General features: G+C 43.1%; 1 protein-coding gene across 2 annotated transcripts in view; it reads right to left on the reverse strand.

The window, feature by feature from the left end:
- LOC109907558 (chloride channel protein 1) overlaps positions 1-15,790 on the reverse strand; it is a 30,087-nt gene extending 14,297 nt beyond the window's left edge. For both annotated transcript variants that reach the window (XM_031793676.1, XM_031793675.1), the window contains exons 1-8: positions 15,708-15,790; positions 7,275-7,581; positions 6,468-6,599; positions 1,863-1,991; positions 1,071-1,204; positions 882-959; positions 594-672; positions 182-307 (exon numbers count right to left, since the gene is read on the reverse strand). In XM_031793676.1, coding sequence (XP_031649536.1) covers positions 182-307; positions 594-672; positions 882-959; positions 1,071-1,204; positions 1,863-1,991; positions 6,468-6,599; positions 7,275-7,581; positions 15,708-15,758 — 1,036 coding nt within the window. In that variant the 5' untranslated portion in view covers positions 15,759-15,790. The remainder of the gene's footprint in view (positions 1-181; positions 308-593; positions 673-881; positions 960-1,070; positions 1,205-1,862; positions 1,992-6,467; positions 6,600-7,274; positions 7,582-15,707) is intronic.
- Between the last annotated feature and the right edge of the window lie 520 nt (positions 15,791-16,310).

The following is a 16,310-nucleotide window of genomic DNA, read 5'->3' on the forward strand; positions in this document are numbered from 1 at the left end:
CACCGAGCAGAATCTCTGCTTTCATTATCAGACCGGAATTGGCCTATATCATTTCACAGATACGGTTCTATGGGAAAGGGTTCCCTCGAGCCAAGCGTGTTTGTCGACAGCCGTCACAAAGTGTTTATGTGTTGACCAAAAAGCGTGCATCCCATACCGATGTCATAGTACATTGACCCACCTGCATCTTTGTTGAACACAGAGAGCACTCTGAATATAAAGGCACTGAAGGTGGCGGCAAAATATCCTCTCCAGTAGTTCCTCACAGCAAAGTAAGTGGACGTCACCTCGATACTGAACAGCACCCCTGGTGGAACGGCAGGATCAAAAAAAGACTGGTAAAATATCATTCAGATGTGATATTACAAAATGTGGCATGCAGTCAAAGTCTAGATTGCATATTTACTATACACTGAAGGCTTGCTATGATGACCCGGTCACAAATCAAATTTCTTTTTAAAGGATATTTCAGCACCATGCCTATATTGATTGTCAGACACATGACAATTGTTTCAGCTGATTTCATAGCTTGCTTTATACTAGATGAATGGAAGGTGAATTGAGAGAAATAAAAAAGGAATATAGTGTTGTACCTCCAAGAGGGGTACCGAAACAACAGCCCACCCCAACTGCACAGCCAACTGTGAGGATGTCTGTGTAGCAGTATGGGCTCTACTGACACACACACAGAGAGAGAGAGAGAGCGAGCGAGAGAGAGAGAGAGAGAGAGAGAGAAAGGGGATAAGAGGATCCCATACCAGTAAGGAACAGAGGGAGGAAAAGAGAGAGTCAATGAAAAACGCCTAAAAGTATAATGCGAAGTGATCTGACAAAACTGTAATGTCCTCCTTATTCTCAATGCTGGTCAAGTAACTGCTTACCTGATTGACTCCTGAGAAGAACATCATACACTTGCTCAGCACAGCAGCACAAATGCTGGCTATGTGAACAAATGGGCCCTTGGGAAGCAATATGAAGGACAAATAGAAAGGGGTCAGAAACAAGGAAACTTTTAGTGGCTTTTTAGACAGCTGTAATCAGGGAATCAGATGTGAGTGTGTGTAACCCACCTCTTTCCCCACTGGCATCCCACTGCCCAGACCTGCAGTCAGACCAATGACCTTGGCAATAAAAGCCTTGAGAGTCAGATACTCCTTCAGCACTACGCCTCTGAGAATGGTCTTCAGCTCAGGAATACCAGAGCCTGAAAGAGAAAGACACACAGAGAGAGACAGACAGAGAGAGCGAGAGACACAGGGAGACACAGAAAGAGAGAGCGTGAGACACAGGGAGACACAGAAAGAGAGAGCGTGAGACACAGGGAGAGACAGAAAGAGAGAGCATGAGACACAGAGAGAAATAGAAAGACAAACAGGGCGGTGAGTTGAAAAGAGAGAGAGAGAGAGAGACAGACAGAGAGCGACACAGAGAGAAACAAAGACAAACAGGGCAGTGAGTTGAAAAGAGAGAGAGAGAGCGAGACAGACAGAGAGCGACACAGAGAGAAACAAAGACAAACAGGGTGGTGAGTTGAAAAGAGAGAGAGAGAGACACACACAGACAGAGAGCGACAGAGAGAAACAAAGACAAACAGGGTGGTGAGGTGAAAAGAGGTCGGGGAAGAAAAATAATTACAAAATCACTGTTTAACAGGAAAAAATATAGATACATTTGACTCGACAACAATAAAAGGGTCATAACTCTAGATATATAGTGAGGACATCCGTGTGTCAGGCCAGGGCTAGGTAGGTACGCAAGCAGAGAGGGGAGAAAAATCAATGGATAACAGATTGCGGGTAACAGGTCATTAGGGGAGGCGGGTGGTGGGGAAAGTAAGCAGTAAGCATTGAGCTTGTACACACCGATGGCTTGTGGGGCAACCAGGTGGCAGAAGGAGGAGGCGAACATGATGAGCACCATAGGATAGCTGACCCAGGCCAGGTACTGGAGCAGGACATTACCCCTCAGCTCCCAGTGAATCCACTTGTACACTGACATGGGGACAGAGGGAGGGACAGAGGGATGGGAGAGGAGGATTGAGGAGGGGGGTGAAAGTGAGGCATGAGAAGGAATGTGAGAAAAAGCAGGAAGGTATTGGAGAAGATGAGAAAAACACAGGGGAGGGGGGGGGGAGAAGAGCAAGAGGGAGGAAGGAAATGAGGGGGGAGACAGAACACGGGGTGAAGATCAGGGAAGAGGGTGGAGGATAAGGTAATGGAGGTGAGAAGAGAGGAGAAAGGGAAGTTGGTTGTGACAGGGCAGACACTGACACAGACAGTTACAAAGAAAAAAAACACTGTAAGATGGGGTTTGCGAGGGGCAACTGTCAATCCATCTGGACTGACAGATGTCTGTTTTCACTTGTAGACGTTTCTCTTGGCATTAGTGGTATTCTATAAGAGGGGCACTGACTTGTTGAGCGTCACTATGTTTCATTGAAATGGACACAGTGAAAAAAAGATCTTGAGATTCAGTCAAAATGACTCGTTTTGTCTAGTCAAGAAAACTACATTTGAATAATGTGTTGGGTTGACAAAAAATGTCTTAAATTTCAAAATGTATTAAATCAAATTCACAACCATGAAGTCAAATCAACAGAAGCAACATAACAGTAGTGTTGACTGAACATGTCAAGTTCAGATGATTTTTTTTTTTTTGGGGGGGGGGCTCATTAGTATAATACCCAGCATGTTTTGCATCCGTGCATTGTGTATTTACATTTGGACGCATTTATCAGTTAGTGCATTCAACGTAGGTAGATAAACAACCTCATGTAAAAAGAAAACAAGAAAAACATTTCTGTCAGTAGTTTTGTTTCCATTAACTTGCCCAGTGATTTTTTTGTCAACATTTAGAAAGAAAATAGCTTACTAGCTAGCCATGTCAACTAACTATGGCTAACGTACAGTCATGTCAGACAGTACAGCCAACAGACGACACAGCACAGCTAACACAATACTTCAAGCTGTAGCTGGAAAGATTGCAAACTACCTGCACTTCGTTTTGTTTGATATTTTTTCAATTTTACATTTCTTTGTATAATATCCATAAAAATTATGCAAGCTGATTCATGATTTTCGGCTGGCTGAGAAACCCTACCTGCATGTCTTTCTGTATCGTCCCGACTCCCGACACGGTCATTACTATGGAGCTGGAGATTGAATTTGAATATTGAAACAATGTTGCAAATGTCGGCGAGACAGACAGCAAGGTTTATACAAATCTCTGCTGTCGAAAACTAAATGTTAGTCTAAAAGAAATCTGAGATAATGTGAAGATGCTTTTTATAGTGGAGATAAAGTTTATAAATTGCCTGGCTGGGCTGATGAGACAGTGGATTGGGCAGTCTGATGGAACAGAGTAAATAGGCATTTTAACTTCATATATTTAGCCGGTGGTAACTTGTGGAATTGACACCAGCTGGAATGCGTTTTTAAGCAATCAGCATTCAGGGGTAGACCCACCCGGTGTATAATTTACTAATATTTGCCATATTCAAATAATTATCATGTGCCAACGTATCGCCATGGTCTGTCTCATGGTGAAAACTGCACTCCTGTAGATCTAAAACAATTGGATGGTGAACCTCGTCAGCCAACCAGAAAAGCAAGTTGAAGCAAATCAGGCACTCTTGAAAGTCAGAACAATCCTTGTCCTGCAAAGAAACATTATTTTTATAGTTGAAAAAAATAGATTTTGCAAGCAGTTGGTATTTAGAATTAATTGTGATGTGGCGCTTTAGAGTTATGGGGTGACATCACGTGCCCCATGTACCATCAAAAATATTAGTTTATCATCATTTAATTAGAAAACACAGTTTCCATCATCATTTGTCGCAATAAAGACAGTTCGAAAAAATAAAGTTTCTCCTATATCTGCCGTTTCCATTACATATGTTGCAATGATCTTTTTTGCCACATTGCTTTTGTTGAATAAACCTGGGTCAATGGAAACCTGCCTACTGTTACTGAGAATGCCATTGTGGGTAAAGTGATCTGTTGGTTGGTTGAGTGTACTGTCAGTTTCGACACTGCCGGAAAAGCAAGAGACAGATAGGAGCATAATGTTCCCCACTGAAATACACTGCTCAAAAAAATTAAGGGAACACACAACACAATGTAACTCGAAGTCAATCACAATTCTGTGAAATCAAACTGTCCACTTAGGAAGCAACACTGATTGACAATAAATTTCACATGCTGTTGTGCAAATGGAATTGACAACAGGTGGAAATTATAGGCAATTAGCAAGACACCCCCAATAAAGGAGGGGTTCTGCAGGTGGGGACCACAGATCACTTCTCTGTTCCTATGCTTCCTGGCTGATGTTTTGGTCACTTTTGAATGCTGGCGGTGCTTTCACTCTAGTGGTAGCATGAGACGGAGTCTACAACCCACACAAGTGGCTCAGGTAGTGCAGCTCATCCAGGATGGAACATCAATGCGAGCTGTGGCAAGAAGGTTTGCTGTGTCTGTCCGCGTAGTGTCCAGAGCATGGAGGCGCTACCAGGAGACAGGCCAGTACATCAGGAGACGTGGAGGAGGCCGTAGGAGGGCAACAACCCAGCAGCAGGACCGCTACCTCCGCCTTTGTGCAAGGAGGAGCAGGAGGAGCACTGCCAGAGCCCTGCAAAATGACCTCCAGCAGGCCACAAATGTGCATGTGTCTGCTCAAACGGTCAGAAACAGACTCCATGAGGGTGCTTACAGCCCAACACCGTGCAGGACGTTTGGCATTTGCCAGAGAACACCAAGATTGGCAAATTCGCCACTGGCGCCCTGTGCTCTTCACAGATGAAGGCAGGTTCGCACTGAGCACATGTGACAGACGTGACAGTCTGGAGACGCCGTGGAGAACGTTCTGCTGCCTGCAACATCCTCCAGCATGACCGGTTTGGCGGTGGGTCAGTCATGGTGTGGGGTGGCATTTCTTTGGGGGGCCGCACAGCCCTCCATGTGCTCGCCAGAGGTAGCCTGACTGCCATTAGTTACCGAGATGAGATCCTCAGACCCCTTGTGAGACCATATGCTGGTGCGGTTGGCCCTGGGTTCCTCCTAATGCAAGACAATGCTAGACCTCATGTGGCTGGAGTGTTTCAGCAGTTCCTGCAAGAGGAAGGCATTGATGCTATGGACTGGCCTGCCTGATCCCCAGACCTGAATCCAATTGAGCACATCTGGGACATCATGTCTCGCTCCATCCACCAACGCCACGTTGCACCACAGACTGTCCAGGAGTTGGCGGATGCTTTAGTCCAGGTCTGGGAGGAGATCCCTCAGGAGACCATCCGCCACCTCATCAGGAGCATGCCCAGGCATTGTAGGGAGGTCATACAGGCACGTGGAGGCCACACACACTACTGAGCCTCATTTTGACTTGTTTTAAGAACATTACATCAAAGTTGGATCAGCCTGTAGTGTGGTTTTCCACTTTAATTTTGAGTGTGACTCCAAATCCAGACCTCCATGGGTTGATACATTTGATTTCCATTGATCATTTTTGTGGGATTTTGTTGTCAGCACATTCAACTATGTAAAGAAAAAAGTATTTAATAAGAATATTTCATTCATTCAGATCTAGGATGTGTTATTTTAGTGTTCCCTTTGTTTTTTTGAGCAGTGTATATTATATAATTTCAAAGCCTCAGTTCTGAAATGGGTCATTTTCAAAGTAGTTGTTTCACCTGGAAGTTGACACAACTTAAGATTTAAGGCAGCCGGGTAAGAAACTTTAGTAAGTAAAAAAAAACTTAGTTTAGCTTTTCTGACTAGCAAATACTTGTCCTCTAGACTTAGGGAATTTGTCAAAACAACTTTAGTAGCTTTGTTAGCACAACTTTTTTTAAATCTGTTAATTTGACTAAAATGTATGAAGTTCATTCAACAAGTTATTCAATTCACATTTGTCAGTTCCATTAACTTTACTAGGTTGAAGAAAAACCTCAACTCCACACAAAATCTGGACTGGACTTGACATGGAATTTTAAATTTGTAAGTTGAATCGACAAATGTTTTTTTTACAATGTACAGATGTGTCGTCCATATATCAGTGAAAATAGACTCTGTTTATGAATAACATCACTGAGAGGTAGCATATAAAATTAGAACAGTAGCGGTGCAAGAACAGAGCCTGGAGGGACTCCATCATACAAACTTCTCTAAACTCCCTAATATGGGTAATGACTGTAACCATAATTTTAAGTATACTGTTTTGTAATGTTTGTTTTGCAAAATGAATTTTGCATATAAGGGTACCACGGAACCATTTTGCAACACTTTTCGATAACCACTCACCCTAACCCTCTGACAATAAGCAACCAGGTGTCTAGTCTAGATCATTATTTATGGTGTAAAAGCATTCATGCAACTGTATGGTTCAGTGGCTCAAACGCAAGCATTATAAAAACATATTGCGTCATCATAAAACAAGATTGTTTAGTATGTGTTGCACTGTGGGTATTGTAGTACATTGTAGACTCTTGGCGCTGGTGTAGTCCATGGTCCAGCTGACCAGCGCCATTGAGACACCCAGCAGCACCAGGAAGATCCAGTCCTCTCCCAGCTTGGTGACCAGGAACCTCTGTACCCGCGCTACACAGTCTGAGCAAACAACATGACAGACATGATTCACTTTAACACTGTTCGAGTTCATTTAACACTAGCAACTTGTGAAAGCAAAATTGCAAGATTATGTTATAATACGTTTATTGCATCAAATGGTTGTTTTATGCAACAGAATAAGAGGTTAGAATGCTCATCTGTGTGTGTTCTACTGAGGATGGGCCTCTGGAAGATTTACGATGCCTTTGGGTGTTAGCGCATTCCAGAGCATGAGTTAATGTTTTTGTTCTAATGGATACCAGGGAGAGATGACCCCAGGGCCAGACCTTGATAACTGCTTTTTACAGCAGATAACGTCTGCTGAGAATTATAAGTATCTTTCATACAAATCTTAACCTTATGACCCATTCCATACATCTGTTGTTTGTGATGTAGACTGAAAGGGGTGTATCTTGGCTATAAAATACATTTGTACCTTTGTCTCGGGGCTCTCAACGAATCATCTGAGGGTGATTCTTTCACCAGACATCAATATCGTACAGCGCTCAATCGATTCACTTTATGTGTGTGTGTTGTATTGACCTGTTCCCATATTAATAAGTGAATAAAGATTTAGTACAAGTATGACTGACTTGTGTGATAAGTTTGTCTCTCTCCTCATTTGATAGTAAAGAAATTAACCACCACAGACTTTACGGAGCATGGACTCCTCACCTCTGCACTTTGAGTAGGAGCGGCGTTTCTTTATAGTCAAAGGGTTGCCTTGCTCTGTAGCCATATGTGCATGTCCTGCCTCATCCGAGTGATGCCGACCCCTGTGCCTGCTGTGGTGCCCGTGTCCATGTGTGTGACTGTGGGGGTGGCCATGGTGGTGGCTGTGGTGATGGTGGCCATGGCGATGCTGCGGATGGTGACCATGGTGATGGTGGTCGTGTTTCTTCCATTGTCTCTCTGTTAGCAGTCGGGTGGCCTCTCTCCGGCGGCCAGACCCACCCGGGTGCTCGCTGTATTCCCCATACAGCTGAAAGTGACAGGAGGAAGAGAGACTACATTACCCATATGTTCATGAGCAAAAGACAATGACGACCCGCTGAAAATGTAGTTCAGGTAAGGTTATAGTGCAAAAATGTTATTTTAGGAAAATAAGAATAGTTTAAGATATTTTAATTTCACACCGAATGTGTATATTTTAAAGAAAATACATCATGCAGTATATACTATTATTATACATACAGTATATCTACATGTAACAGTTCATATTTGTTTACATGGCTTCCAACACTCTACTCAGCAAACTGGATGCAGTCTATCACAGTGCCATCCGTTTTGTCACTAAAGCACCTTATACCACCCACCACTGCGACTTGTATGCTCTAGTCGGCTGGCCCTCGCTACATATTCGTCGCCAGACCCACTGGCTCCAGGTCATCTACAAGTCCATGCTAGGTAAAGCTCCGCCTTATCTCAGTTCACTGGTCACGATGGCAACACCCATCCGTAGCACGCGCTCCAGCAAGTGTATCTCACTGATCATCCCTAAAGCCAACACCTCATTTGGCCGCCTTTCGTTCCAGTACTCTGCTGCCTGTGACTGGAACGAATTGCAAAAATCGCTGAAGTTGGAGACTTTTATCTCCCTCACCAACTTCAAACATCAGCTATCTGAGCAGCTAACCGATCGCTGCAGCTGTACATAGTCTATTGGTAAATAGCCCACCCATTTTCACCTACCTCATCCCCATACTGTTTTTATTTATTTACTTTTCTGCTCTTTTGCACACCAATATCTCTACCTGTACATGACCATCTGATCATTTATCACTCCAGTGTTAATCTGCAAAATTTTAATTATTCGCCTACCTCCTCATGCCTTTTGCACACATTGTATATAGACTCCCCCTTTGTTTTCTACTGTGTTATTGACTTGTTAATTGTTTACTCCATGTGTAACTCTGTGTTGTCTGCTCATACTGCTATGCTTTATCTTGGCCAGGTCGCAGTTGCAAATGAGAACTTGTTCTCAACTAGCCTACCTGGTTAAATAAAGGTGAAATATATATATTTTTTAAAATAAATAAATAAATATGAAAATAAGAAACCTACGTTAAGGGAACATTCATCTATCATAGAAGAATGTAAAAGCAATATACATACACTACCGTTCAAAAGTTTGCACGGGGGTAGCAGTATCATGTTGTGGGGGTGCTTTGCTGCAGGAGGGACTGGTGCACTTCACAAAGTAAATGGCATAATGAGGAAGTAAAATGATGTGGATATATTGAAGCAACATCTCAAGACATCAGTCAGGAAGTTAAAGCTTGGTCGCAAATGGGTCTTCCAAATGGACAATGACCCCAAGCATACTTTCAAAGTTGTGGCAAAATGGCTTAAGGACAACAAAGTCAAGGTATTGGAGTGGCCATCACAAAGACCTGACCTCAAACCCATAGAAAATTTGTGGGCAGAACTGAAAAAGCATGTGTGAGCAAGGAGGCCTACAAGCCTGACTCAGTTACACTCGCTCTGTCAGGAGAAATGCTCCAAAATTCACCCAACTTGTGGGAAGCTTGTGGAAGGCTACCCGAAACCTTTGACCCAGGCAATGCTACCAAATACTAATTGAGTGTATGTAAACTTCTGACCCACTGGGAATGTGATGAAATAAATAAATGCTGAAATAAATCATCCTCTCCACTATTATTCTGACATTTCACATTCTTAAAAGAAAGTGGTGATCCTAACTGACCTAAGACAGGGAATTTTTACTCGGATTAAATGTCAGGAATTGTGAAAAACTGAGTTTAAATGTATTTGGCTAAGGTGTATGTAAACTTACACCTTGAACTGTACCTTTATTGTTTAATCAACATTTTGATGAAGTGGTAAACGGATCTTTATCACATAATGTAGATACTGACGTCATACACCAGACATAATTGAATTTGTGAAACAATAGCTTTTGTGGGAAACCAACAACTTGTTGAGGGAAGTCTGAAAACCTTCTGATATACAGTTGAAATCGGAAGTATACTGTATACTATAAGTGCTCAGATACAAACGACATCTGCACAGTGCAGTTGACCTCTAGTCAACAACACCACACTAGGAATCAGTCAGGCCTAGCATTTAGGGAAAGGGGGATTCCTCGTCAACTGAATATTTCAACTGAAATGTGTCTCCCACATTTAACCCAACCCCTCTGAATCAGAGAGGTGCGGGGGAGCTGCCTTAATCGTCATCTACGTCTCCGGCGCCCGGGGAACAGTGGGTTAACTCAGGGGCAGAAAGACAGATTTTTACCTTGTCAGCTCGGGGATTCGATCCAGCAACCTAACCACTGGGCTACCTGGCACCCCATTTACGCTTTGGGCTGCCTTTCAATAACCTTTCAACACCTCGTAATTTAGTGTGCATGTACAAGTCTGTCTCTGTGGGTCCTAGAAAGAGTACTGTACATCAGTCATACACATGGATATGTGTACCAAATAAAATCACCAACACGTACATGAGCTGCACACACGCCATGACTTCCATTGGACCAGACATGTCACAGCTCGGCTTACCATGGGATGCATTGATGATAAGTGTCATACCTGTATTAGCTCTCAGTGTCCAACAAAACTCTTACTGGTTACCAACATGTTGAGGAATATAGGCACTATTATACACACTGAACAAAAATATAAATGCAACAATCAACCATTTTAAAGATTTTAACTGAGTTACAGTTCATATAAGGAAATCAGTCAACTGAAATACATTTATTAGGCCCTAATCTATGGATTTCACATGACTTCGAATACAGATATGCATCTGTTGGTCACAAATACTTTTCTATTTTTTTTTAAGTGAGGTGATGGTAGAGGATGAATGGCACGAAAATGGGATCTTGTCATGATATCTGCAAATGTATTTGTTGTCCATAGCTTATGCCTGTCCATACCATAACCCCACTGCCACCATGGGGCACTCTGTTCACAAGTTTGACATCAGCAAACCAGGCTGCTTATGGTACAGAAATGAACATGACATTTTCTGGCAACAGGTCTGGTGGACAATCCTGCAGTCAGCATGCCAATTGCAGGCTCGCTCAGGACTTGAGACATATGTGGCATTGTGTTGTCTGACATAACTGCACATTTTAGAGTGGCCTTTATTGTCCCCAATACAAGCTGCACCTGTGTAATGATCATGCTGTTTAATCAAGCTTCTTGATATACCACAGATGGATGGATTATCTTGGCAAAGGGGTAAAGAAGAATTGCTCACTACGAGAGATGTAATTCAATTTGTGCACCAAATTGAAGCGCAATAAGCTTTTTGTGTCAATGTAATATTTTGGGAATCTTGTATTTCAGCTTATGAAACCAAGAAGTTTATATTTTTATTCAGTGTACATTGAGCCAGACAGAATATGTGGGGATTTTCTTTAATCAACACCCACATAAAACAATACTATAGTATACTGAAGCAATAAGGCACAAAGTGGTGTGGTATATGGCCAATATACCACAAACCCCGAGGTGCCTTATTGCTGTTAACTGGTTACCAATGTAATTAGAACAGTAAAAAGTCATGTTTTTTCATTACTGTGGTATAAAGTCTGATATATCCCGGCTTTCAGCCAATCAGCATTCAGGGCTCGAATTTATAATTTATAAATACATTTATAATTTACCATATTATAATGTGGTAAAAACACTCATATTTACTGTAGTGTTTTTGCTGACTTTACTGTCATATTTACAGTTCACTTTAGTATTAATACTGTAGTAAAAGAACGGTAGTATTTACTGTAGTATCTTTGCTGGCAAAACTATACTGCAGTATTTATTGTAGTGTTTTTGTTACTGTAGTATTTACTGTAGTGATTTTGCAGACATTACTATAAAGTTAATTTTTTATTATCTTTGACATAGAAGTAGACTAACCTTCAGGAAATCTACTGGAGAAATACCAAAAGAGCAAATGTTCCATAACCTGTAGGTAGGTATGTAGGGCTGGGGTCTGAAAGGATAGTTCAGAGCTTCTGCTCTTTTCTATAACCTGTAGGTAGGTATGTAGGGCTGGGGTCTGAACGGATAGTTCAGAGCTTCTGCCCTTTTCTATAACCTGTAGGGAACACAATATATGGTCTATAATTGGCATGTAAGTTTCTCACTTCTGGGTGGCACAAATTGCGATATGGGGAAGGGGAATGGGCAGAGTTAAATACTGTAGAATTTCCTATAGTTAAACAAATGTAGTGTTTTTGCGGACATTACTGTAGTATTTACTACAGTGTTTTTTGTTGTTGTGGATAATATTGTAGCATTTACTATAGTATACTACAACATTCTATAGTAAACACTACACGATCAAGGGATATAACCGTGTGTAATATAGTATTCTACAGTATATTACACAATTATATAGTAAGCACATCACGATTGAGGGATCCAACAGTGTGTAGTATAGTATTCTACAGTTTACTACAGTAAGTCCTGTAGTCTTCTATAGTAAACTGTACTATTTATATTCATGTGGGCACTTTGCCAGCTATTGTCTGCCGATTCTGTGGACAGGATTTACTGACCGTGAATGTTTTATAACAGTGTGCTGTTGGATTTGAATGGCTGAATTCAACACAGTTATCAAATCAGTAGCAGGCTTATAAGAGACGTGTCCACAAAATCCATATGACTGTAGTCATGGATCTGTTGGGAAATACTAGCCTCCGGGAAAAGGAGTCTGAAATACTTTCAGTTCCCTGTAGTACAGCAGTAACGGCTTGTTATGGCACTAGTTCTACTATACCAAGGAAGAGGAAATCTCTCTCTACCAACTCACCCCTGGCAAATAGCTGAAACACCAGCCTGCAAATGAGTGGAAATCCTCTACACACCATACTCAAAACATAATAATGTAAATACTGGAGATAATTTTTTTAAATGTCTAATAATGTTTTATATAAACATTTGTTTTTATTCTAAGGAATTCCATACAGTATGTTTAAAAAAAATATGTTTTTATTTATTTTTAATCTGGGGGAACTTGAGGAAATTCTCCCCCTACAGATTCGTGATGAGGAGAGGTGTACTGAAAGACCCACTCCTTTCTCTTTTGCCTTGTGGTTTCTGCACAAACTCGAGGCTGTCTCTCATATTCAGGATATACCTCTGGTAACACAACATCTTGGCAAACCACAGGGACAGGAAGGAAAATCTCTCTGATGTCAATTGGAATCTTAAAGACTTCACCAAATATATGTCTAGTAAACACACAGAAATAGTCAAACATTTACCAGGCATTTGCTTAACTAGCATCTAACCGGATCTCACTCCGGACAGTCATGGTATCAACTAACTGGTCAATGGATGTAATGCATGCCTATCATATGGCTATTCTACACAATATACTATAGTACTTACTTATTTTACTGCTAATATACTACACAACAGGTCATATGCTAAAGGTTTTGTAAGCATTGTAATATTATTACAAAATGGTTAACCTCACCATCAATTTGCTTGCCTACACATTGTGTCAAATTAGTCTTGTAAAGTGCCTGTATCAACACCTTATCAACAAGCTGGTTGATTTAAACGTTCAGCATTTTTGAGCAGTCAACCCATTCAAATGTGAAATGATACCCGTGCGCCTGATCTACCCGTTTTGTCACATACCATCACGTTGCTGCCCTCCATCAGTCTATTTCAGTCATCCTCTGCCTTTCCCTACCTCTGCCAGTCCGTGTAATCCCCCTCTTTCTCCAGATTTCTCCTCCCCTCTCGCGCTCTACACATCATGCACCTCGTACACACGTTCCCTCTCTCCCCCCTTTCTCACCGGGTGTAACTCTACCCTGGGAGTTATATTTAGCACCGGTGGGACCCAACGTTCACCGCTACACACCTCTTACTCCCTCTCGACCTCTCACTATCCGCCTGTCTGTCCGTCCCGCTGGCCCAACGTTCACCGCTACACACTTCTTACTCCCTCTCGATCTCTCACTATCCGCCTGTCTGTCCGTCCCGCTGGCCCGTAAGGACTTCTGCAAGGGGAGTTTGGTTCGTGTGGGCGGCCCGCGACACCTGAGCATGTTCGTCAAGTGGAAAGCAGGCGAGAGAAATCGACATAACGCCAGTGTCAGATTTGATCAACTCACTGCAAAACAGATTTCGCCTCAAGGAAGGCATCTGCTCGTAATCCTCATACCGGCTCTTTTTGTACCTCTCACAAGGAAGACCAGTCCCTGGACACACCTGTGAGGTGGATGGTAGAGTGGATGAAAATCAGAGATAACAACATGAGAATAGATGAAGACGCCCCAGAGGGAGTGTTCTGTAACAGCGTCAGGCTGTTACTGATCGCTTGGATAGATCAAACTCATAACGGTCCTGTTAAGAGTAAATCACGGTTAGCGGTTGCAGGGCCCTCCACTGCACGTCGGGCCTGACAATACCCTTAACTGTATCCACAGTATTGCATGTCCTCAAGTGACAGCCCAATGGCAGCAGAAGAGACAAACATAAGAGGCCACTGTAGAAGCAATAGTATTAGTAACAAATACGAATCTACCCATCTACTTTCCTAACCTGCACTGTCTGCCTGCCTACCAGTCTGCTTTCCTCTGCCTATATGCAGGTCCGTCCATCTGCTAGTCCGTTTGTCCTAAAGACACATGACATCTACAGCAATAGGTCACATGACGGGGAAGGTTGGACAGTGTCGTGTGTCCCCACTCTTATGTCATATAAAGTCAAATGTAATACACACGAAGGTCTTCGAAAATATCCTCCAGTCTTACGGAGTATTAACCACGCACATTCTCCGCACGTCTGTCAACAACTCTCCGCATAACTCGCTATTGTGCCTGGCAATGGCATCTAGTTCAATTGGAACGGGAGGCCCCCTTGTGATCTCATTTCTTGATCCTCCACAGCACAATGACAAAGAGAACAGAAACAAACTCCCGCTCAAAAAAAGTGACACTTCTCAATATAGCCCGGCTCCCTGGGCGACAGTGTAAACACACGGTTATCACAGTCCACATGGCCTGTACTAACACACACAGGTCATGCAGTACATGCGTACACTAGTGGGCACACACACACACACACACAACCATCAGCATGTGGACAGAGAGACTAACAGCCTATGACCTTAGCCAAAGGCCCACGGTATAGTACTACCCTGTTAAATACAATACGCCACACCAATTTCCAGCGGGTGTTTCTTACAAACCCCCCCCCCCCCCCAAAAAAAACATACTGAAAGTCTAATGGTTTAAGTCCCTCCAGATGTTTTGGAACACTCTGGACCCCGGGGTCATCTTAGACTACGTGACGAGCGGAGATTAACAAATATATTCCACATGCACGATCGGGTTACCCCCTTCCCACACCACACTGCTGTAAACCTAGATTTATCTCCATGGATGAAATCCCACAAACACATTCCTCCCAGGTCTATCGGAGAGCATGGAGAGGCACTTACAAGGAGGTCGTTGAACAGCAATCTATTTCTACGTAATAATGCATTATGCTTTTTGGTAATAAATGAAAGGAATTAAAGGTGGAGAGGATAATGAACAGGTGGCTGAGAAAGCAAGCGAGAGAGAGAGAGAGAGAGAGAGAGAGAGAGAGAGAGAGAGAGAGAAAGAGCAAGACAGAGAGAGAGAGAGAGAGAGAGAGAGAGCCAGACAGAGAGAAAGAGAGAGAGAGAGAGAGTCAAGACCCTGACGGAGACTGAAGGTGTGGGGTCCTCGGACACACAGACACCTGTTGCCACAGTCATGGACCTGCTAAGAGGTCTCCGTGACCACCGTTACCAGACAGCGTGTGTGTGTGTGTCCATGCTCCCTATGCACAGACCATAAAGAGCAGAGACGACCCGATATGTCATGCAAGAGATTGTGCAAGATTAAAGTCAGAGATAGAGATTAAAGTCATAGAGATAGAGATAAAGTCAGAGAGATAGTCTGCTGCTGCGAAACGCAATATGAGAGCAAATGGAAAAAGATAAGAGGAGATAGGTAGTGAGAGAGAGAGAGAGAGAGAGAGAGAGAGAGAGAGAGAGAGAGAGAGAGAGAGAGAGAGAGAGAGAGAGAGAGAGAGAGAGAGAGAGAGAGAGAGAGCGGAAGAGAGCGTGGGAGAAAGAACTGACCAGGGTCTGTTGGTATCTCAGAGCCTTCCTTTCCGACGCATCTGCGGCCATTGACACACTGTCACTGACCCAAAAATAAACCAGCTGTCTGTCTCAGCATTTCCAGCTCTGCGCCCGCGCCGGAGAGTGTGCGCATGCACACACACACACCAGAGACACACACAGAGAGAAAAACTCTCACACTCTCACACACACACACACATTCTCACACAGTGTAAGCGAGCCCTTGCAGCAGATCTCCCCACCACTCGGATTGCCCACCTCTGCCCCGGTAAGCAGTGCGTGTGAACTAACAGATACCTCACACATCCCTAACCTCCCCTCTCTCTATCCCGCTCTCTCCCTCGAACATTAGATGGGCTAATGGCGTACCCACCCTGTTGCCTGGGGAAACCCCCTAAGACTTTGAGCACCTGTTAATTAGAATAGAGGTAGAGCAGGTAAAAGGGGAAAGACAGAAGGGGAGAGAGGTTCATTGGGCATGTCCTGCTGTGAGGGATGTTCCTCATTGGAGTTGGCACTGCAATATGATGAAGGCATAGTTATGGCACAGACTGTACTTTTGGCTTCTTTGGTTTGGAGGGTTCAGGGTCCAGCAAGGTT

The sequence above is a fragment of the Oncorhynchus kisutch genome, linkage group LG17 (genome assembly GCF_002021735.2).
Source record: "Oncorhynchus kisutch isolate 150728-3 linkage group LG17, Okis_V2, whole genome shotgun sequence".
Classification (NCBI taxonomy): domain Eukaryota; kingdom Metazoa; phylum Chordata; class Actinopteri; order Salmoniformes; family Salmonidae; genus Oncorhynchus; species Oncorhynchus kisutch.